General features: G+C 46.5%; 1 protein-coding gene and 1 long non-coding RNA gene across 2 annotated transcripts in view; one reads left to right on the top strand and one right to left on the bottom strand.

The window, feature by feature from the left end:
- Positions 1-22,305, bottom strand: part of Prr5l (proline rich 5 like) — a 54,264-nt gene extending 31,959 nt beyond the window's left edge. Inside the window, exons 1-3 of the mRNA XM_004852022.4 lie at positions 22,122-22,305; positions 20,069-20,149; positions 7,533-7,581 (exon numbers count right to left, since the gene is read on the bottom strand). Coding sequence (XP_004852079.1) covers positions 7,533-7,581; positions 20,069-20,149; positions 22,122-22,285 — 294 coding nt within the window. The 5' untranslated portion in view covers positions 22,286-22,305. The remainder of the gene's footprint in view (positions 1-7,532; positions 7,582-20,068; positions 20,150-22,121) is intronic.
- LOC110350629 (uncharacterized) lies at positions 1,792-22,197 on the top strand. Its single transcript, XR_015448988.1, has 3 exons — positions 1,792-7,097; positions 11,544-20,002; positions 22,014-22,197. It is a non-coding gene; the product is annotated as an uncharacterized LOC110350629 (long non-coding RNA).
- Positions 22,306-24,154: the final 1,849 nt, after the last annotated feature.

Genomic DNA, 24,154 nt, shown 5'->3' with positions numbered 1-24,154 from the left:
ACCGCGTAAGCCACCTCCCCAACTTGGTGAGAGGGACCCAGAAATCAGGGTAACTGAGAAGATGGGGGAGAGAGGAAAATCACACCAGCCCTGCCTTCTCCACAGGAAGAGCTATCCTTGCAGAGCAGGAACTCTGTAAATGCTTAGGCAGCTTCTAAAGCTTCAGCAGTGATGAGGAGGTGGAGGAGGAGGAGGAGGAGGAGGAGGAGGAGGAGGAGGAGGATGGAATGACAAGGGAATTGGTTTTTACTCTATGGGGCACTGTATTATATTCTTCTCATATGTCATCTCATTTTACCTTTGCCATGAATCTATCCCCTTTTCACAAATGGAGGTAGTGAAGCTCAGAGCTGCCCGGTTAGTCTGAGCCCAAAGCCCATCTTTCCCCCATAGCAATGTATTCTCCTGGCTTACTTCACAATGAAATAGCCTAAGATACAACTAGCTATCATTTGTTGACCACTCACTATATACTAAGTACTTTGTATGTGACATCTCACTCAGTAACCACATCAACCTTACGAAGTAGGCACCACGATTTCAACTAGATTACTGCTAACAAACTGAGGTTTGGAGGGGTTAAACAACAAGCCTGAGGGCACACAGCCAAGAAGTGTTCCAGCCAGGACTAGAATCCAGTCCTACCTGGCAGAAGAGTCAGTGCTTTTAGCTATCATGCTGTCCCACCCTGGAGAGGTTTCTTGTGTCCTTGCCCACAGAGGAAATGGATGGGATCCACTTCCGCTTCAGACACTGATGTTCAGCAATCCCAGGCAATGTAATTAGGTTCTACCACAAGGCTTCTATTCCCCGGGTTATTTCTGCGGCCCAGTCCGGCTACCAGCTTCTCACTTTCCAAAAGTACTTTTCCAGGTCCTTCCCCTGAATTACCCACATTCAGTGCCCAGGCCCAGCCAGTGGAACGCCTGCCTCCCAGGTGCATCCTATTCCCAAAGGCGATGCTCTTTGCTCTTTCTTACCCCAGAGCGGTTGAGAATCGTGCTGTCTGCCTACTGGAACTCATGTTGCCAGTTCCACCCCGGCAATGTTTCTGGTGATGTCACTGTCTTCCAAAGTTCCTGTTATTGGCATAAACTCCGTGATGGAAAGCATGGGCATCTCCATTTTCTCCCTCTGTGATTTTGAAAGCCAGCCACCATCTCTAATGATGCCTGCACTTCCTGTGAACCTGGATGGCTTCCTAGACAAGCAATAAATAGCCTCAGAAGCACAACTCACCCCCAGGCCCAGAGAGTTCCTAATAAAGCAGTCCTGGTGTGGGTGGGTATGATGAGACCAGAGAGAAATCCCCAAGGGACTTCGAAAGTCAGAAAGTTGGCATTTATGTTAATTAGCACCACTTCAGTGATGGAGATAAAGGTGAATATAAAAGAAATTATCTTACAATTAAGCACAAAAACAGCCCATATCTGATTTGCTAGATACTCAAAAAAAAAAAAAAATCCGAAAATAACCCTGAAACTCCTAGGTCCTTTTTTAAGAGATGCTCTCAGGGCATTTTAACATTTCTAGCAAAATCCGAGAGACTTTTCTCCTGTGGCCAGATGATTCGGGTAGATCTTTGCTCTACCTTTTGCTGTGATCTTAGACAAAGAACTCCCTCCTCTGACCCCCAGTGGTAGCATCTGTAAGATAAAATAGCAGAATCATCCTCAGGGTTGTCAAGAATACAGAAGTTAGTGCAGGAAAAATGCTTAGACTCTTCTCAGACTTGAACATGCTTCAGACTTGTGAAAGCTCATTAAATCCCACATTTCTGGCCCCCAACCCCCAACATTCCTCGCTCGTTTGATCTAACGCGGGCCCTGAGAATGTGCCCGACACATTCCCACATGGTCCAGCTAAAGCTGCTGGTCCAGGGACCCCACTTTGAGAACCACTGGCTCAGACCAATGCCTGGTGTAAGTACTGGAAAATGTTAGCAGTTATTACTCCTCCTGTTATTGTCCTCTTTATGACTGTTAAGGAGACTCAGAGGAAGCTTCTCTGTTGCTTTCCATATTGAACACAAATGCCCAGCACAATCTTTACTTCTCATGGCCACTGACATGCTGAATGCCTCCACTTATTTCAACAGCACACTTCCATGATTTACCCAAGCTTTCTCTGGTTCCTACATATCCTACATAGTGCGCTGAACCTGCCTCTTGCCATTCCTTGCCAGACCTACAAAAAAATTGCCCAATTTCATACATAATATGTTGCTGAAAGTATGCACTCATGTGGGACAACACACTTACACGATATAGGAAGAATTCTGTTTCCATAGAGCTAAAAAGGATTATAAAACCCCTAATTACACCTGAACTTCGGAGCTCATCTTCAGGTGATATATTTTCAGCGTTCTGTACCTGTATGTTCCTTTCTTTCAGAATTGAATGTGCAATAACCTAAGTCCAGTAAGGTTCCAGGTTTGCTACTTCAGCACGCCTATTGATTTTCATCTTTACCTCAAATATATTAAGGTCTGTGGTTATCAATTTCAAGACTCATTTTTCTATGTAGCTTCATAAAGTGTGAGAAAAGTATAATAAAAATATTCAAATAATTGCACAAAATTCCAGTCATGGTGGAAGAGACTGAGCATGCAAAGCTGTTGAAAGATAATGGCCAGCAGGCGGGAAGCCCTTCAGGGAAGAGCCTGAGCCCCCTAAGGACATATCCCACAGCCTCCAGCTGACCCACCCCACTCCTTCCTGAGTGCTCACTGGATCTTCTAGACCCACCCCCCTTGTTTTATAATCTCCGCTCTGCCTTTTATCAAGTACTGGCCAAATCCACCATGCCAATCTAATGACCTTCTCACCTAAAACATAATCCTCACCCTGTCCCTGTCCCTTACCTTCTCACCAAAGCCCAGCTCTGTGAGTGCAAAGCCCCTCTGTAGGTTGGTCTCAATTTTGCCTTCAAAGAAAAGTACATATGGTGCTCTCCCTACTCCCTGCTGACCACCAAATTCTCTCTCTCTCTCTTTTTTTTTTCTCCATTTGGGAATCCTGCTCATTATAGAAGCTTCCTGGACTGATCAAAGAGCCAAAACTTTTCTCTATTCAACTTGGATTTAGAACTCACAAAAGTTATTTTCACCGCTCTTTCTTCTCTCTCCATCCCACTTGCTCTGTGTTCTTAACAAGTCCTATCTTTGTCCCTACAATGTATAATTATTTATTCTGGGCCTGTTTGCAAGTCTGCCATCCGTTCAGGTCCCCAGTTAATGCTACACTTGTGTTACCTGTGTAGATGCATCTATATCCCTGAACTGTCTTCAGTGTTAGCTCCACAATGACCAGGACACTTCACATGGGTCCCTTCCTTCAGCTGCCTGCCATGGGCCATTAGCCTTACCTCTCTCTGGTGATGATGCAGGGAAATGTGGCCTCCTGGTACCCTTGCAGATAGAAGCAGCAAATGGGGAAAAATACATACACAGAGACACATATGCACATATGTGTGTATGAAAACACACATACACACATGTATATGTCAAACACTACCAGGCATGCATGACCCTTCCTAGTACTAACCCACTCAGAGCCATTGACTCCAGCCAAGTTTCTGTATCAGGCAAAACTCCAGTTCCAACAAAAGGAATGAAATGTTCTGAGTCTGGGGAAAGGCTTTTAACTAACCTTACAGCCTATAAATGCAGAATGTCAGGAAGGGCTATGCACAAACCCCACCTTCTCCAATACCCTGCATGACCAAGATGTCCAACTATGCAATACAAGTGCAGAACACTTTATATCATCAATTTCAAAAAGTTATAAGGAACCAATTGTCCTTCAGAACTGTCACTAGGATATAGAGTTCCTCTTGGAAATCCCAATTTTCCTTCTGGACACAATTCAAAACAGACAGAGGACAAAGAAAAAAATAAAACCAATGCTGGAAATGTCAGAGATTTTTCCAGCCAGCGCCTCATGGAAATCTATTCAGGCTTCTGCAGATCAAACAGCCTGTCTTCTCTGGGTGCAGGCCCACGATAAGCACTGTGCTCCTACCTGCTTTCCCCTGCCCTCGCCTCGGGTCATTTTCATTGTCCTCCACGGGGGGAAATTCTTTCTGCAAGTGTTTCTTTAAAGCTGTAAAATGAACATGTTCACTTGCAAAAGCAGAACCACGGAGCTGGCTGCCTGGGTGAGCTCAGAGTTGGGGGTGGGGTCCGGGAGCCCACAGATCACAGCTGAATGCTGGTGCCTGGCGGTGGCCGTCTGAGTCTCACGCTCGGGAGCCCAGCACCCCAAGAAGGCCGCTCTTCACCCTTCTCAGCACCTGCACCCCGGCTTTCTGTGACTGCCCTTCCAACTCCTGGGCTCTGCCCATCTGTCCCCAGACTTTTCTCCCTCTCCCTCACAGAGGGAGCGAACTTTCTGAAACCCCTTCTGCTTTTCCTTCCTGAAACTATGATTGGGAGCTGGATGGGAAGCTAAGCTTGCCTCTGTGGGCCTGGATTTCCCACCTGGTGTGGAGGTTTATTCTGCAGAGCCAGGGGCTTTGGAACTAACTTCTTTCGAAGAAGTGCCTGGAGCCAGGCTTTCTACAGCTGAAACCACCTTCTCAACTGGGGTCACAGCCACGGACACATGTCCTCTTACTCTTTGCATGCTGTTTTTCTTAAATCAAACCACTTTGTAAAACACATACGTTAGACACTGAAGGTGAAATATCACATGGTTTCTCCAATTTGAAAGATCCAGATATAAATAATTAAGTAGCAAAATAAAAGGGTCACGTTAAGAAACAGGGAAATCGATTTTAAAGATGGAAAAAGAGATCAGGGAAAGTAGAGGGGAAGGGGGCGTAAAAATGATCAAGATGCAATACGCATATTATCATTATCCCAAGGTGAACGTCTGTATCATAAACATACACCAACACATTATTTTCCAAAATAAAATTGAAAAAAAAATCGAAATAAAAATAAAATATACCATTATATTTAAACATCAGTTGCCATGAGTAGAATGTCACTCAATGATCAACTCAATATCAGCAAAATAATGTTACCAAATCCTAACTAGAGTGTCCCTAGCTGAAGACTCCAAGGCCTGCTCCCTCTTCCCTAAACAAGGGAGACCGCCAAGTCCCGGAGAAGCGTGAAAGACAAAGGCACAACCCAACAATCTCTCTGGCATGGACATAAGGGCTAAAGGAAAAGTAAAAAGGGGCCACAGTTTCTGACCACAGGCTTTCATGTTATTCAATGCCATTGTATGTGTCACTTAAAACCATTTCAGGTATCTTCGGTGGCCAGTCCCTCCTACTGTCCTAAGAATCTACTATGCACTTACAGACAGTGGGGAACCAAAGATTTAAAAACAAAAGGTTCTGCCCCTGCATGAGTCTTAAAAAATTACATTTTTGTAGACAATGTCTAGGAGAGCCTTCTTTCCAGTCTAGCACCTCAAATAAGGAAAACCTCAGATTCAACATTCTGAAAGACAGTCCCCACCTCCACCCCTAGAGAGAGACTCGACATTTCAGCCAGCAGCTTCTCTGATTATGCTCCCGATAAGAAATGACAAGTGGTTATTAGATTATAAGTATCTGGCATGCTTTGTAAGCAGTATTAACCACCTCCGAAAACCTCAGGGCTCCCAAATCAACAAGTCCCCACCCAAATGCCCTCCAACACCAAAAAAACAACTGGCATTTAAAACCTGATTGAAACCACACGGAACCCTGTCTCTTTCAAAGGTCAAGGAGGAAGGCAGCAGGGCCCAGCAGGCTTCTCCAGGACTGATTGAAAATCCACTTCTCTGGGGCTGGCTTTGAAATCAATCAATAGAGACAGCAAGGGAGGAGAAGGAGGCAGAGACTGGCCTTTGAGTCAAGGGCAACTGAAATGACTCACATTTGTGACTAATTATGTCTTTCTTCATCTTTATGCTTCTCTCTCCCTGAACAGAAGCTGTTTTCCATCCAGTGAAGACAGATGACCTGAGCAAATTCTAAGCTTCTGTTGGCTCTTAGTTTGTTCAGATTTGGAGGAGCCATTTTCTGTTAGGGGTGTGTGTGTGTGTGTGTGTGTGTGTGTGTGTGTGTGTGCATGCGTGCAAAATCGTATCACCAATCTGAAACCAAGAACTTATGCATTTCTATATTACTTTGCCATTAAAAGGGATGGATTACACTGTGGACTACAATGTGGGTACCCACATAAATTTAATAATACTATTACTCTGTCTTACTCTGCTAGTCACTAAGCACTTTATAAACAACTTTGTCCTCACAAGAACCCTCTAAGGCTAGGCCCTATTACCCCTGTTTTACACAGGGAAATAAAGCTACATGTTCAGGGTAACACAATTCATACATGGCTGTGCTGGGCACTGAACCCAATCAGTGCACCTCGGAGGTCCGTGGTCTTGACCACTACCTGTGCTGTCGCTACACTGTAGGGGTATTGTTTCACGTATGCCATATAGTGTACCTGTACAATAAGCTGTGTTTCCAGTCTTTGTAAGGTAAGCTGTTTTTATTCCCGTTTTATAGATGAAGAGATTGAGGCACAGGGAATGGAGGCAGGATGCCCAAGACCATTCAATGAGCGAGAAGTGGGAACTCTAACTTCACGGAAATGTCACCCAGTTAGTTATTCATGGTCATGCAATACTTCCCCACATGCCTCTTGTCAGACAGGTAAGCAGCTTTTGCCTGTGGATTAGTGTCCTCTATATGGACTCATTAGCCCCATAACAACAGCGTGTAGGCAAGAGGGATGTTACATCGTCTGATCCAATTCTATCTCTGACAGAACACACCAGGAGTCTTCATGACAAGAAGTAACCTGGTAACAGGCACATAGCTTACACCAATTAAATACCGTTGCAGCAGTGGGAGGGAAAGTTCTCAGAGAGCAGTTCTCAAAGTGTGGTTTCATCGGGGCATCTCCCACCCTACTTGAGGGACTCATATGGTCAAAACCATTTCTCAGTCATACTGAGCTGCTTTGCCTTTCTCTCCCTTCTCCCTGTCCACACAGTAGAGTTTTCCAGAGACTAAGTGATGTGCAAAGACAGAAGAGACTGAACATGAAGCAGACAGGAGAATCCAGCTGTCTTCTATGCTTGGAGGTTTGCAAACACATAAAATGATGCCAGTCCTCCTAGTCTTTCTTTTTATTCTGAAAAAGTTATTTATGCCTCTATGAAATAGGCTTATTACTTAAATGAATTATGACATATTTAAAGCTTCTTGGGCTTAATTTCTAATACTATCATCGAGGCAGAGGACATAACCCAAATCAGCAGTAATTTTTAAGACTGGAAAGGGGTCCTGAGACTGCAAACCCAAAAACCTCTCGTGGGACCATCACCTCTGCTCATGGCAGGGCCGTACTCTCTTGGCCCCCAACACGGCACTGTCCTGCACTGCTTAGCACTAGGTACAGCCCCAGCAGGTGTCACTGTGAGGGCTGAAGGACTGTACTGTGTGCAGTCTCACCTCCCCTTTGGGTACAAAGACCCACGTGCATGGAAATGACAGATGCTCAGCCCCAGCCTGCTTACCTGGAAATAGTCCGTGATGAACGATCCAAGTTCACTCTTCAGCAGCCGCCTGGGGAGAGAGAAACACCATCAACAGCCCTTGGTGGTTCGGCTCCAGGTGACCAGTGCCTGATACAGGACAGGACAATGGCAATGTGCTTAGCAGCAGCCCAGGGGCTAAGACCAGGCCTAAAGAGGGAGCTTGCTTTCCTAGGCTCTGGTAGTACCCTCCACCCGCAGTGTTGTCACAGCTGAGGAAATCCTAGAAGGAGATGTGCTGCTTAAGTCACCATGCAAATGTGGTCAGCTGACTAGGACAGCCAGAGGAAATTCTAATCTAACACAGTTAGCTGAGGCACCCCAGTGCACCTGGTTTTGTGTAAGGCAAAATCAAAACAAATATGCACAAAAAAAAGAAAGACTATTATTGTGCAATTTTCCACATTTACAAAGCACTTTATATCTTTAAAGTACATTTTCCATACATTCTCCAATTCTCCAACCAAGGATGTAAACTGTCTATGTGTAAGGGTACAATTAGCACTCCTGTGGAGATAAAGAAATCAAGGATCCTAGAAGTACCCCCAAATAAGTAGCAGCAGAGCCAAGAACCGAACCAATTCCTTTCACAACTTCAATGTCTTTTCCTATGGCCCATCCCGTCTCCACTCCAAGCCCATCAGAGACACCCAGACTTGAAACTCAACTTGGTGTGATGGTGTAGGCGATCGTACCACCTGATCTGGGTAGACTGAGGCGGGGTCAGAGGGGGCCACCGCAGTGAGAACAGAGAGATTCTACTTCTTCAGGCAACAGACATTTGCTGAGAAGTCAGACGGGAGCCCAGCACAGGAGCACAAAGGTGAACAGGACAGACAAGGTCTCTGCTGTCATGGAGTGTGCATAGCATGTTACTAAAAATTCTCACAAAGTCATTTCAAAGCATCTTAGGTGCTAAAGATAATAAATTTAAAAAATAGGAATTATGGCCCTCAAATCTCTTGTCCGTATGACAGACTTGGATCATCCCTACTGCTCCATTTTTAATTTGACCCTGACAAGGTAAGGGAGCTAAAACCAAGAATAACTGGCTCTTGAGAGCGAATGAGCTCCCTGAAGGAGGGCAAACTCTTCGTGACTTCAAATGACATTGTTTACTCATCGCACCAACAACCATTTTCAAGGAGCTAATGCTGAAGCTCTGTACAACCTTTGCTGGGTATTAACTGTCCCCAAAAAACATGCTCATGCATGCTCACTCCTGACGGATAAACAGAAGGTTGCAGCAAGATAGTGTTAATATGCAGAAAACAGGCACAAGGATATGGAGAGAGAAGAAGAGAGAAACACTCATGATCTAAACATGATGTTTCTTCCAAAAACAGCCCTGGAAAGCTGCAACCACATATTGAACAAGGAAAACACCTTCCCTTTCCCACAGCAGAAAATATGACAGGTGGTGGATGCTTCATTTTGAGATTTAACTTCTGCCAACACATCCCAGCGGTTTCCCAGATGTGGGCATCTGATCAGTGATGGGGAAGACTTCATCAAAAGTCAACGGGCTGAGAGCAGTTGCCCAAAGCCAGAAGCACCTCTGGGATACAGCAGAGTAACCTAGGGAGCAGCCCTCCATGGACTGAGGCTTTGACACAGGAAGAAAGACGTCTGCTTCTGACCACAAGAGAAGAAACACCTCCTAACACTGGGACATCTCAAAAGCACAGGTGAAGAAGCCCAGCTCACGAGAAAATAGAAAAACAAGTTCTAAAAACGATTTTTAGGGCCAAGCTTCCAAAGCTCATCGTGGGTACTTGGGATGCTGAGGGACTAATGTAATTCTAGCATCAAATACTACGCTGTGGGATTGGTGCCCCGAGGAACCCAGGCTTGGGAAACACTGTGCTCCTGAAGATGCTACAGGTGAGATGGAGAGAACAAGAGGTCAGGGGGAAGGGAGTCTTTCAAGATCAAAAATGAGGGTCATTCCTTGGAGCAAGAAGAAGCGATTGATGCTGGTGTAATAATGGTGACATGGGGCTGGGCTGGTTAAGCAAGTCACGGCCACCCTGGGACATTCACAATGGCACTCAGGCAGCACCATGCTGCTGGCCAATGGAGGAATCCCATAGATCTCCTCCTCCTCCACCAGGGAGGGCCCAGGGGGCTGCACCATACAGTGAGGGCAAAGGCCGGGGCTGCAGCAAGCCACAGAGCATGACAGGAAGGCAGAACATTATTAGGTGAAATCAGCTGCAAAGGGGGCAGAAGCTAAGGATAAGCCAACAGTAAATTCCTTGCAACGGTGGAGACAAAGACTTAGCGAAAGGACTCTGGAGCTAGAAGCTGTCGTATCAGGGGTGATGAGTGAGTGATATCTAAGGATAAAAAACGTAAAGAGGTGACATTTAGGAGGAACCAGACACAATGTTGGGAACCTGGTTTATATATTTAAATGTAACAGACTCTAACCAGGATCAGAAGGAGAACCGCATACTTGTCCTTTATCAAATCCTGAGTTCCATGGGCATTGTAACCTCCAATAAGTATCATTATATACAATTATCTCAACAGAAATGACTCACTTGATCATTTAAATCAAGATTCTTTTGTCCAGTAAATTGTATTGCCCTGTCCTTTACAAAACCCTGTCATGTTTCTGTCTGAGCATGTTGTTAAACACAGGATCACTGCAGCAAAAAGAGGAATTAACAAATGTACTGTACTAATTTAAAAACTTTCACCCGCAGAAGTCTATGCAATCATAAAAACAAGGAGTGAAGAAGTACTGTGAGTAATCATATGAAAAGACTTAAGTTATATTAAGGAAAGAATAAAAATAAAAAAGCCAGATGCAGAATAGTGTGCACAACAGGATTCCTTACAAAAAGAACATAGGAACACCTATTTTAACTTATATAATGTCCACAAATTCATTGGTCAACTCTGCTCTCGTATCTTGCTGTTCAAGTCTGGATGAGCTGTACGATTAGGTTTCCAGTAGGTCCTCTGAACTGAACTATATGCCAACTTGACTTTTAAACACAAAAGCATATATGCCCTTTTTAAAAATCACATATAAAAATACTCTCCATTCCCCTAAGTGAGGGAGTGGAGAAGGCTGGAGATACTGCCGGAGGTAGGGTAACACAACCCTTTAGCAAACTGTAATCCACGAAGCTAGAGGAAAACACAGTACTACATTGTCAGACGCCTGTTCTGAATCCACAAGGAAGCTGACCCCAGACACGGTGTCTTGTTGAGTACATGGAGCCTGAAGGCAGCCACCTGGTTCTGAATCCCAATAGCTGCTCTTAGCTGTTGTTAGCATCAACCTGAGCAAAACCGTGAGTCCTTTCTGCTTCCGTTTTCTCAACTACGACATAAAGATCGTGTAACAGGAAGATTGCAAGGGTGAAGTGAGTTCATCCTCACAAAATTCCTACAACACTGCAAGACTTGGCAAGTGTTGGCAAGTGCAGTTCTACCCAGTCTGTGGGACTTCAAAGCCCTCACCCCCAAGGACTCCAACTTCTCTCCGAAGCATCTTCCTACAAGTACAGCCAGACTAACGTTGCCTAAACCTGGGAGTAAGGACCCAGGAGTAAAACCCTGGGAGTCAGAAACTCAGGAAGCAGGAAGGATGTTAAGGCCCGGCCATTGTGATCAAAGGGCTAAAGGTGGAAAGGTAGAGACGAGGATGTGGAGAACAGGGTCGTTGGAACTGGAAGCTGACTTGAAAGCAACTTAGTCCAAGTAGTGCCCGTTCAGTTTGTTTCCCACATTGGACTTTCACAGCCATCTTCATTTGAAAACAGAATTGTGTTGCTAACAGTCGCCCCCACCATAAACCACTGAGCTAGACAGAGAAGGAAGCTAGGGAGCCTACAGCAACGGGAAGGGAACGTTTATGTGAGACCCAATCAAAAAGGGAAATGGCATGAAGTTCAGGCTGAAGCCAAAAGGAGCCACAATAGGGAAAAAAGGGGAACGAGTCACTTGTCTTTATTAACTCAGTCCTTCTCCTCCCAGGCTGACCGACTGAGACACCACCAGAGTGGAGTGGGCAGAATTTCCTGAGTACACAGACTCGTGACCTCACGCCTCATTGTCTTGTCAATACTACTTCCATGCCTGTGGGACTGAAGGTAAAAGGTGGCCCCTCCAAAGCTGGATGCCAGCCAGTGGTTGGCAGGGACAGAGAGCAGGCTCAGAAGTGACTCAGAGAAGCCATCTCAGACACGAGCCACACAGGGAAAGACCCATGGCAGCAAAACCACTGTGCTGTTCCCACTTCTCTTCCCCGGTAAGGTTAAAGATGAAAAGGCCACTCAAAGGCCAGTGCCATGGTTCAGCAACATCAGTTATTAAGCACAAGGTGTGATTCAAAAATGTGGTGAATGTTCAAATTTATAAAAATTTATTACACCCTTTTCCCATCGTTCTTGCCACTTTCTGAAGCCGGACTAGAAGTTCTCTTTTGTGAGTGTCTTTTTAGTTGTGCTCACATGACTGCATCAGTGTCCTGAATCAATCAAAACACTTACCTTTCATGGTCATTTTGACTTTGGAAAAGAGCCAGAAGTCAGAGGGCCATATCCGGCAAATAAGGTGGAAGAGAACACACTAGCATGTTTCTACAAGCCTGCCTTGCTGCTGGATGGCACTAGGCAACAGCGTTCGCCATATTTTTGACCATACCTCATAAAGACACTCACCACAGAGGACTTCCAGATCTGCTTCAGAAAGTGGCAAGACTGATGGGACGAGTGTGTTCAAAGCAAGGGAGGATATTCTGAGGGGGATTAAAGGCAATATGTCATTTATAGGATTTAATTTAAATATTCATTGTATTTTGATCACCCCTTGTATATTTGACAAGTGGGGTCTGCCCTTCATTCCCCCAAGTATCTAGGTGCCTTTGCAGGATCCACTCAGAAGCCTCAAGACCCAGGAACAGCAGGGGGGCCTCCAAGACCCTGTGCCCAATCCTCACGGGGCAGTGCTCATCCCGCCCAGCTGCTCCATTCTCTGAAGATCCCTCACTTGCTCCTGTGACAGGACCTGGCTCTGGGTGCCAGCATCTTTTATAAAGTCACACATAGAAATGCCCCTTTCCTCCTCCAGCCCATCCCACTGGGACTCATCGGAGATGATGTCCCTGACTCTGGGGCAATGCTAACAATCCAACCTCTCCGGCTGTCTGCACCTTGGTGGGTGGCAGTTGGGACAGTGAGAAGCAAGACCACCAAGGGTCAGGTTCCATGGCCCTCGCTCCTCTGGGCAGTTTGTATAATGCATCATAGGGTCTCCAGTAGCCTTCCAGGCAGGCTTTTACAAGCACTTCGCAGATAAGGAGACTGATGCTCAGAGAAATTCAAAGGGAGGCCCCACAAATGTTAGGCAGTAGTACCCCGTGCCCACAGGGACAGGTACAAAGACGCATGGGAAGGAGGCAAAAATCCTCTGAAGCCTGGACCAGGCCCCAGCTTCCCCAGGCAGTTCCATACCAGACTGTGGGTCTGCCCTGGCCAGATCTGAACTTTCCAGAGAGGCTAGAAATCTGGAATTTTTGGTGAGATGTCCAGATTTCGAAACAACATTTAGACCAAGCCCAGCAGAGGTCAGCTCCATAGAGTTTCCAATTGCCACTCCCTCTAATTACCTCCCTGCCTCCAAAAGCAAGTCTGTTTCTCAACCACAGCAGGCACGAGGTGCCAGCACAAGACCAGGCAGAGCCATCTGGGCCCACAAGACAGACCTCGCTTCATTCCTCTCAAATGAGGGTCCCCAGAAGACAACGTCTGCACTTACCTCATGATCTATTAGTGAGTCTCTACCTGAACAAGCCCAGGTCTGTGTAACCCACAACGCAGGAAGCCTGGGTTCAAATCCTAGCTCGGGCACTTGCTAGCTCGGTGACTCCCAGTGAATTATCCCACTTCCATGGGCCTCTCCTTCCTCACTTGTAAAACAGTGCCTGTCCTGTAGAGGTGTGGGGAGTCATACATGAGTTAGCATACACACAGCAGGGAGAGCCTGGCACACACTACACACTATACCAGTGACCTCATGGAATCTGCTCATACTATTCCCCTTGGCCGGGCTGTGGGCCAGAACCAGGCTCCTCTTCTTCCTTTCTGCCCTCAACTCTGCTGCCAGCTGTGCTACCCACTACAGTCAACAGACTCTGTGAGAGACAGAAAAAACGCTAAGGTGGATTTCCCTTGGGGCTCGAGCGGCCAACTGACTCAGAAGGAAGATGTTTCCCCTCAGACCTGTCAGAGATCAAGCATGATTCTTGGAACCTCCTCTTTCCTTGAAAAATCTCTGGGGCTTCCTTCACACTACCTCCTCCCACCCCAAGAGCAGAAGCAGGGTGGCTGGAGAAAGAAGGAAAATGTGTGTTTCCTGCCTCAGGCCAGCTGCAGATAACTCATCTCTGGCTTCCGGAAACCTCATCTTTGAGCATTTATTTCTCCATGGAAAAAGTCCTCTCAGGAAGTTTGAGGGCATGGAGTGAATAGAGGCAGACAATTCTATGCTTAGCTGCTCTTTCCCCCGCTTCCTGACTTAGGTATCATATTCTCTGAAATCTAATTAGGTGCCCATCCTCTGCACACCCTAATTCTGCCAGCACCCCGCTTAAACGATCACCCCACTTAACACTACCTACTCAGTTCTCTCTCTCACCCCTTGTAAGCACCCCAAGAGCAAGAACCATCTACCTCAATGGTTTCCCCAAAGCACAGACCAGGAATGAATGTGGCAGAGCACGGCATACTCACTCTACAAATGAGTAACAGAAGCAATGAGTCCTCCTTCCGCACACCCCCAGTCAAAAAGTGAAAGCCTGCTTAAGAATCTACTTGCAGAGGTTTTTACTAGAACCAGTAGACATAAATCTTGTCTTCTCCACACTTTTCTAGCTTTTCCCGGTCACACGAGTGAGTTGGAGAGGGGACTTCTGGAGAAGTGTATGTGCGATGTCACAGCCCTGGAGGGCACGGGAAAGCCAGACTGGCTGTCCTCTATGGAGACTGGCCCCACACCCAAGATGCAGCCACATCTGTGAAAACCACATCTGTGCCCCACGGAGAACGCCCAAGATCAGCCCAAGCTGGGGCAGACAGAAATTCAGGGAAGACAGGATTGTAGATTGTGATCACTATCAGTTTAGCCAGCACATGTCCATTCTGAAAGGTCTTGGCTTTGGGGATATAACATCATGCAAGCCTTCCTCCTAAGGCAGTTTCAATAGAAAATATTCTGATTTACTGTTTTCATAACAGATAGTGTGCCTTGCCTTTTATTTGGGGAAAACAGCCCACTACTGAGGTGTGACATTTCTGATGGATTTATTCTTAATGTGTGGAAACACTTGTCCCATATTCAATATTGTATTTTGAGAACATAACCATCCTCAGTCTAAAATTCTTCCTCATAGCTACCTCAACGCCTCTCTGCTAAAATGTTAGCTAGAGTTCATTTTCAATGGCATGTCTTAAAAGAAAGGGCCAAGCTGGCATGGTGGCACATGCCTATAATCGTAGCACTCTGGCAGGCTAAAGCAGAAGTATGCAAGTTCAAGTCTAGCTTAGGCAATTTAACCACTTATCAAGATTCTGTCTCAAAATAAACATTTAAAAAGGGCTGGGGATGGAACTCAGCATGAAGGCCCTGGGTTCAATAACCAGTACCACAAAGGAAAAATAAGAAAGAGGAGGAGGACGACGAAGTAGAGGAAGAGGAGGAGAAGGAGGAGGAGAAGAAGAGACCAATCTTTGTGTCTTTGCAGTGACTGCATCACCAGACCCAGTTCCATAAATCATCTGTGGTCTGGCATGCTTTGTATTGGCTCATATTTCCAAACAGTCTCATTTCCCAGGTTCACCTAACTTCACAGTTAGAAAGAGGGCCAGGGCTGACTGGCTGCATGGCCCAGGGAGGATGATTCAGGCTTTGACACCAGACTTAGATAATCCATCAAAAAGTTTATTACTGGTTGGCTTGAGTAAAATGCAGAACTGAGAGAGTCATTTCCCCTTGTTCTCGTCTCCACAGAAAGAGAAACAGCTGGCTCCCCTGGTAAGGACTCAGCCTTGCCCAAACTTCAATGCCACGCACACACTCTGAGGAGCATGTCCGACTCTCCAGTCAGAGTGAGCTCAGCTCCTCTGCTGAACCACTGGGGAAATCTCCATGAAGTACTATTCACAGGGCACGCCCTCACTTTGCTCTCCGCTGGCGCTGAATCCCTGATCACATCTTTATTCCTAGATATTCTCAATGATCAGAATGATCATTTCTTCAACATTTATTTTGCTCTGGATCCTATACTACAGACACATTAGCATTATCTCTGTCCTCCCAACCACTACCAGGTCGGTGCCATTATTATCATTCTCACTTTATAAAACAAAAAGCAGATTGAAGAAATTGAAGCCATTTGCCCAAGGTCACGTCGTTAAACCAATCCTGAAGCCCAGGCTCTGAATCCAGAAGGTGCCCCCTTAACATTCTATGGAACCTAACAGATCTCTGCTAAACAGTAGGACTCTCACAATTGCCTGAGAAGTGAGCTTGGGACAACTTATCCTTCTCTCCCTCTACATCTTCTTTCTGACGTTCCCACCACCTCGGGCCCTCCACCCTGACACCTCGGCCCCAGCAAGTATATGGATCTATTCTGCGAGCAAGTCTTGCCAAAGGGAAAAGGAAAGGAAGTGTGCGTTAGCTATGGCAGAGAGTGGCATGTCCATTTCAGCATTTTAGATCCGGACAGGACAGCTGTGTTTATGTCCACAGAGGCGCCTGCAAATGTGGGAGCACATGTGGCCCAGCTTGTCCCATGCATTATGAGACATTTAGGTCACCTACATGCTAGGGACATGCTTCATGCCCCCAGCTGTGCTCTGGGTCTCTGCACTGAGGCGAAAGCCTGCCTCCACCCTAGCCACTCTGCCAAAGCAAACCAGAGGATGGAGGCACACTAACAATGGTGGCACCAGCTCTGGGTTCTGAAAGGCTCAGCACACATCTGAGCAGAGAGCTTCAAACCCTGACCATCAGAGGCTCGCACCACGGAAAGCCAAGAGGGCATCCAGTGGTGTCCCAACTGGAAAGGAGAGCAGAGGAGGGCTGCACCTTGGGGATGAACAGTGAGGGCACCATGAGAGATGGGCTCAGAGAGCCCTCGGGAAAGGAACAACAGCAGAAAGGTCAGGAGCCGTCAGCTTAACCATTCTCCCACCGTCAGACTTCTCCTGTTGACACTACAATAGAGGACAAAGAGAAGGACACTGCCATGAACTGAACTGTGCACCCTCCATTCCTGTGTCGAAGCCCTAACTCCCAAGGTGAAGGTATTTGGAGGTGAGGCCTTTGGGAGCTAAGTAGGGGTAGATAAGGTCAAGAGGGTGGGGCCCTCAAAATGGATTAGTGTCCTTCTAAGAGACGCCAGAGCACTCATTCTCTTCCCTTGGAGTGCACAAAGAGGAAGTCAGGTGAGCACAGTGAGATGGTGGCCACCACAAGGCAGGAAGTGAGCCCTCACCAGGAACCAAACTGGCCAGCACCTTGACCTTGGAATCTCCAGCCTCCGGAACACTGAAAAACAAATTTCTATTGTTTAAGTCACCCAGTCTATGGTATCTGTTATGGCAGTTGGAGCAGAATAACACAGGTGCCTAAGTCAGGCAGGAGTTCAAATCCTGACTCCATCCTTATAGCTGCCTGGCCTTGGGCAAGTGAAAAGATCTGCCCTTTCGCCTCATTTGTCAACTGCTCATGACAAAGGGTTTTGAAGGGACTAGATATGCTGGTGTTTCAGAGGTGCCTGAGCTATCTGGGACAAAACACTTCCACCAGCAATGCTTCTCCATGCATGCTATGGTAGCCAGCAGCTTGCTGGCCACATTCGGGTCACAGATGTGTTTTCTTTGGCCTCAGGAAATTTGGATTATTTACTAACTTTTAAAAGTCAAGAAATTTCACATAAAAAAATCTCAGTGTCCAGTTCTTCTTGAGAAATAAGATGGGCCGTCATAGGACCTGGGTGATCGTAGCATCATGTACTCTAAAAGAAGGACAAGAGCCCTTCTCCCTGCAGCCAGGCTGGCTCCACCTGTTTGGCACCACAAGGCTTCTCGGCCTGCAGCCCCTGGGTGAGTGTGGCTGCCGAAATCTGGCTTAGTCTTGTACTTTTCCTAGCTACCCACAAACAGAGCCTTTAAGTACAATTTCAGGATCCAGTCTCCCAAAGTGAGGAACAATTAGCACATTCCTGAGTCACTCTTTTATTTATTTATACTTCTATGGGAGTTAAAGAATCTCATAGAAAAGTCAGGGTCTCAGTTCTTTGGGAAAATTGAGCTCTTGCCCTTTGGGGGTTGTGACCCAGCTTTGCCCCTGTGACTCACCATCTTGAGACCTCAGTTTCCTCCCTTGTAAAAATCAGTCCCTGTGCTGGATGAACTATCTCTTTCGTCTCCTTCCATATTTATGTAATTATGATGTGAAACTCAAGCACACAGGTAGAAGTTTAACACAATTCTATTTACTTGTGAGCTCCGGAGGCTTTAATACAAGCAGAGCTCTTAAAACACCCCAGTGACCTTAACACAAGCCTTAACTCAGTGTAAACAGGACCTGAATAATAGCCTTGTTTATTGTTCTGCCCACTTTGGGGTTGGGTCTTTAGCCTTGATGTTTTACACTTTACATTCCCAGAGACCAGGGAATACTGGGGCATTAAAAGGCCTGCTGGTTCAACTTCCTATCCCTAGCAGACTGTGGTGCTCTCCCTGCCTAACTCTGCTTTCATTTCACCAAGACACAAATTTAACCACATTAACAACTGCTAGTGCTCTACCACACGGACTGTCTTTCAGTTCCTTATTCACTGCAACCATAGGACCTTTGCAGCTGCAGGCAGGCTCCATCACCTACTGCCCTCTTTTTTGTTTTGTTTGTTGATGTTGTTGTTTTAAACAGAACATATTTATAATACATATAACCTATGACTAGAATATATAAAGAACTCTTACAGCTCAATAATAGACAACCCAATTGAAAAGTAGACGCAAGGGGCCAGGGATTTAGCTCAGTGGTTCTGCCGCCTGCCTCGCAAGCACAAGGACCTGAGTTCAACCCCCGGTACCAAAAAATAAAAAAAGTAGACACAAGAAGATGATAAATAGCCAGTACAGCACAAGGAAATGTATACAACACTAGAAGCAGAAAAATACTAATCAGTACAATAAGAAGATCATATTATACACTTATTAGGGAGATTAAGTTAAAAGTTTTAAAAGAACAAATGTCAGCTTAGGTGTGAACCAGTTAGAACTTTCTATTACTGCAAATGTGAATGTAAAATGATAAAACCATTTTGGAAAATAATATAGAAATTTCTTGTATTACTCTTAAGAACCAACAGTTCTGTTCTTAAGTTTTTACTTAAGAGGAATGAAAACACATGTTCCCAATAGATTTGTACATACAAGTTGACTATCCCTTATCTGAAATTCTTGGGACCAGCAGTGTTTCCGATTTTGGTTTGAAATCCACTTGATCTGCAAAGAGGATGGCTCCAAAGATCTCCAAAAAGGATAGCTTTTTTCGGGTTCCTGTCACATGGAGTATTGTTTTCCACCCTTTAACTTTCAGTCTATGAGTTTCTTTTTGAATGAAGTGTGTTTCTTGTATGCAGCATATTGTTGGATCTTGCTTCTTGACCCATTCTGCCAGTCTATTTCTTTTGATTGGTGAATTGAGACCATCAACATTGATGGTTATAACTGATACATATTGACTTATCATTGTTGTTGGTTTTTTTGCAGTACTGGGATCAAACTCAGGACCTTGTGCTTGCAAGGCAGACACAGTGCCACCGAGCTAAATCCCTGGCCCACCTACTGCCCTCTTAACCTAGTGAATTCCCACTGTTCCTGGCCTCTTTGGCAAGACCAAATCACACCACCACACTTTCATCACATCAGCTGTGCTGCAACATCTGTCCCAGTTGCACGCCTACATTTTATATGTGTGATTAGTTGACTAATGATTATCTACCCAACTGAATACGAATTCCAAGAGAGCAGGGCCCACATCTGTCTTTGCTCCTCTTATCGCACCAGCATCTGGCCAGTGGGGAGGTACTCAAATATTTCTGGGTAAGTCCCTTATTAAAAGGAAGAACAGCAATGAATCTCAAGCTTCAGCTTCTAACCACTAAGTCATACTGCCTAATATGATGCCCAGGGGTTAATCACAGCACAATACACATTTACAGAATAAGTGATAGATACTATCTCTGCATCTCCTTTCTCACCCCCCAGAACACACTCTGAAAATGAACAAATCTATGGACTCTCTGGATCAGATAAAGGACTCAGAACACAACAGCCATAAGAGCAACATCATAGCTGACAGAAGCAATGAGAATCAAGAAGGAAAAAAAGTCTCCAAAACTGAAGATAAGGCTCCAGGTGAGCTGGTCCCTCACGCCAGCTTGGGTCCTCATGGGAGATGGTGCTGGTCTGGCCTCCACATACCTGATGTTTTCATTCAGTGCATAGAGCTCGTTGTTTTGCAAGCCGCCCCCTTTGAAAACATTGATCACAGCAGTCTGGACACTGCAGGGAAATAAAAGTAACCCGATTAGACAGTCTGCCTGCTGGGGCAATTTCCACAAACATCTCCAGGCTGAGTCACAAAGGGCCAGGAAGCCAGGAAACCCATGGTGCAAACATGGCTGCACTTCCTTTCACTGGAATTCATCATTTCCTCCCAGGTGTCCCTGGAGAGGAAGGAAGGCTCAAGCTGAAAGCACTCAGAAGGAGCCCCCACATTCTTGTAGGCCACCCAGGGCTTCTTCCCTGGCCTTGCTGGCAGCCCTGAGGTGAGCAGCAGCAGTGAATGGCCAGCAGTGGGCTCAGCTCTCAGTAAGCTGCAGGGCCAGCACCCTGGGCTCGGGGGCATCCAAAACAGCATTGACTGTGAGCAAGCAACAGCCATAGCTGGGGTGCATTCAGCTAGGAGGCCACTATCCTCTCAGGGCAGCCCGGTGGCTCGGGGCCCACAGGAAAGGATCATTCCTGATCTTTCTTTTCTTGAATGTTTTTGTACTTGAGAATTCAACCTTTTATTTGTCAAAAGTCTTACCTAGATTATTTGCACTGGTGCCTACTTTTTTTTTTAATTAATGAACATTTTGGCAGATTCATACCTGTACATAACACATTTTGAGCATTTTCACCCCCATCACCCACACTGTCCCACCTACCCCCCAGGATCACATTTTGGAAGGGGGTAGGCGTTCCATGTGTACATTTTGTTCATCTCATCCTTGTGTTTCTTTTTTTTTTTTTTTTTGGTACTAGGGATTGAACTCAGGAGGCTGAGGAACCACAGAGCTAAATCCCCGGCCCGTTGATTCTTTTTTAAAATTAATTTTATTGGTACACTTTTGATATACATAATGATTGTCCTTGCTATTCTCCTAGTACTTTCCTTGGAGACACAGCCTCCTTGACCCCTTCTTTTCCCACCCGTTCCTCAAGGGGTCACAGTTAGGGTTTAACTCCCCACTGTCAGGGACCCCACCCCAATATGACAGCAAAACCAGCTGATTATAATCACGTCTAGGCCAAAGATTCCAGGCCTTTTTTAAAGAACAAGGATCCACTTTGCACCCAAACATTTCAGTGCTCCTCTGCCTCCCCAACGGCAGTCGTGTTTTTCTTTAAGCATTCATTAAAAACAACAACAACAACAAAAAAAAAAAAAACTATCAGAACCCAAACTACAAAGAACTCAGCAGTGCTTTAAAAGATGATGCATTTAACTTATCCATCGAGAACCTACACGGGTTTGAAACCTAGTAGCCCATAGAAACCTAAGACAGTACTGATTCGGACTGCTCTGTGCTCCATGGGCAGATGCACAGACACCCCCTAAAAGCTCTGTGTCCTCTCTTCCAAGCGCCTGTGGCTCCCAGGCACTGAGAAACTCTGGCTAATGCCACTCATTTGGCTTTTCACAGATACCCATCTAATCTCCCCAGATGGGCGCAAGGTTACTGGAGGTCACTCTCAGATACTCAGGCGATCTGAGGTGTGACTAAGGAACAGGGACAGTAACTGTAAATCCCAATCGAACCATCCTGGGCTGGTTAACTGACTCTGCTCTGCCAGGGCTCACAGTGGTTTCCCTTCTCACTGTACTAAAACAAGGAAAGCTAATGGCCATGGGGGTGTACACCTGTAACCCCAGCATTTAGGAGCCTGAGTCAGGAGGGTGGCAAATCAAGGTCAGCCTGGGCTAGAACTTATCTGAAGAAGGAAGGAAGGAAGCAAGAAAAGAAGGAAGCGGGGTGGGAGGAGAAAGGGGAAAAGAAAGGAGAAGAGAGGGAAGGAAAGGAAGGGAGAGGGGAGGAGACAGGGGGAGGGGGAGGGGAGGGAAACACTTATCCTCTTCATCTTTTGTCCCTGTCAACAGGACTCTCCAGAGCTGAGGTCCCAGAAACAGCATAAGCTCAGCCAGCCCCCCCGTGTCCCCGGCCCTGCCCAGGCCTGGCATCTCTCCAGTCCACCCCTAGCTCCTTACCTGTTCCAGGCCGAGTTGGAGCTCAGCTGCAGAGCCTGCCGGGTGGCTTGGAACCGGGACAGGTCGCTGAGCACTGGGGAGCTCATGAAGCGCCGCCTTGGCCTACCGAAGGAGCCCATCTTGTGGAACTCAGTGAGCAGGACTGGAGCGAGGCCTCGGGTCATAAGTCCAGGCAAGGGGTCAGCTTTGCCTTTATAGGACCAGAAGTTTCCAGCTGTCTACAGGAAGAGGCTTCGTCCAGGGCTGCCTCCTGGCCCTTGGGAGTTTTGAAAACCACACTCAGGCAACACCTGAAGACAGAAGGAAGATTTTATTTAGAACTCCTAGGCTGAGCGGATCACGTCTTAAGGGCAGCTGGCTGGGGCCCTCCATCCAAACCATCTTGAAACAACTGGGAGGCCAGCAAGAACCTGGAGTCCCCCGGCGTTCCCATTCCCAGGACGGCGTGGGCACAACAGAGTGGGGAGCAGTAAAGACAGAAGCAGATGGTGTCCGGTCCCCCAGAACAGCAGCCCCTACTCTGTGCTTGGCTCTGCTCCCCACACATCCGTCGGTTTGGACACTGCCAGAGTTTCTGCAGACCCCATGGCGTTGTGCATTAAGAGACACTCTGTAGACAATGCCAGGGAGAGCCTAGGAGCTGCGGTCCTGGCACTAATGTATCCTGCCAGTCCACGGTCCATATGCATTGCTTGGTATTTCCCAAAGAGCTGAGGCAGGAGATCAGGGTGGGGAAGTAGGTGGCACCTGTTGATTACAAAGTCCCAGGACCCAGGCACAGTTCCCAAAGCCCTGCATGTGGATTCTCAGGAGAACACCAGCGGTTTTGGATAGGACGGCCTAGGCCTGACAGCCTGAGTCGTGGGAGATACAAAGACAGTCGCGGGTCTGGTGTCTGCCCCACACGTGAAGCCCCCCCCCCCCCGCCCCCGGGGCCTCCTGGCCTGAAGTCCGGGCCTCTCGCGCCGCGTGGGTCCGAGTGGGCGCCGGGCACTTGCGGAGCCCGTCCTGGGTCAGGAGTTCTGCTGGCTGCCTGCCTGGCCGGCCGCACCCCTACGCCACATCTCGGAGCTGGCCGCCAGGGTGTAGAATTGAGCTGCTCTGTCCCGAGCAGGCAGCATTTATTTTACGATCTGCTGAGCTCCAAGTTCTGTGGGTACCGCGGGGACAGAGCAGCCTCCGCCCCGACGGATTTTATTGTCTGAGTTGGGGCTCCAAAAAGTAAACAGTGATCTTCATAGAGTGCTCGGGATCCTAATGATGCAGCACAACAGGAAGCAAAGCACAGGGAAGCAGAAAGGAGAAACAGTATCTTAGCGCGAGTTCTGGGTCAATCAGCCCGGGCCAGGTTAAGTAACTTAGCACTTGTAAAGCCTGAAAAAAACGAAAGCAGTAGCGAATTACCTTATACAGATGGCGAAGTATGGACAGCGAAGTGGGAAGGTCTCAGAACAAGGTTTAATCGAAATCCTTGAAAAAGTAAGCCAACAAACAAAAGAAAACAACAGTTAAATTCAACAGAAAAAAGTAATGTACTCTGATGAATATGATGATTACTGAACTAAAAATGTTTAGAGACTGACACTTAATGGAACAATTTTAGGGCAGAAGTCAAAATCTCTTTAAATGTTTACTTTGTTTTGTCTATATGCCTTTAAAAAAATGAACTTGTTATGCAAAATAAAGTTGTTTTAGTATCACAAAAACAAAAAAAAAACCCAAAAAATCCAAAAAGACAGTCGCCACTGAGCTCTCCGCTACTGTGCTCTCTCTTCCACAGGAGTCCGCTGTCAGGCTGCAGAGTGTGCTTATTTTCCTTTTACTTGGCCGGAAATCGCTCTGCAGAACATGTTTCATTTCCTACCTTTAATAAATGCCCAACCTCCCTACCTCCCTACCTTCTGTTCTTGTCTTGACTAATTCTTTAAGACTGAAAGAACCTAGAAACTACCTCTAGAAGGAGACTCCAGCACCCTAAAACCCGATAACAGTACCAGGACTTCTTCTCTCAGGTACATCTTACCACTCTGCAT

Source organism: Heterocephalus glaber, unplaced genomic scaffold (assembly GCF_053883595.1).
Source record: "Heterocephalus glaber isolate CG9 unplaced genomic scaffold, H.glaber_assembly_v1.0 deba00000594, whole genome shotgun sequence".
Lineage (NCBI taxonomy): Eukaryota > Metazoa > Chordata > Mammalia > Rodentia > Bathyergidae > Heterocephalus > Heterocephalus glaber.
The sequence above is the reverse complement of the archived record's forward strand: the minus strand, read 5'-3'. Positions and strand labels throughout refer to the sequence as shown.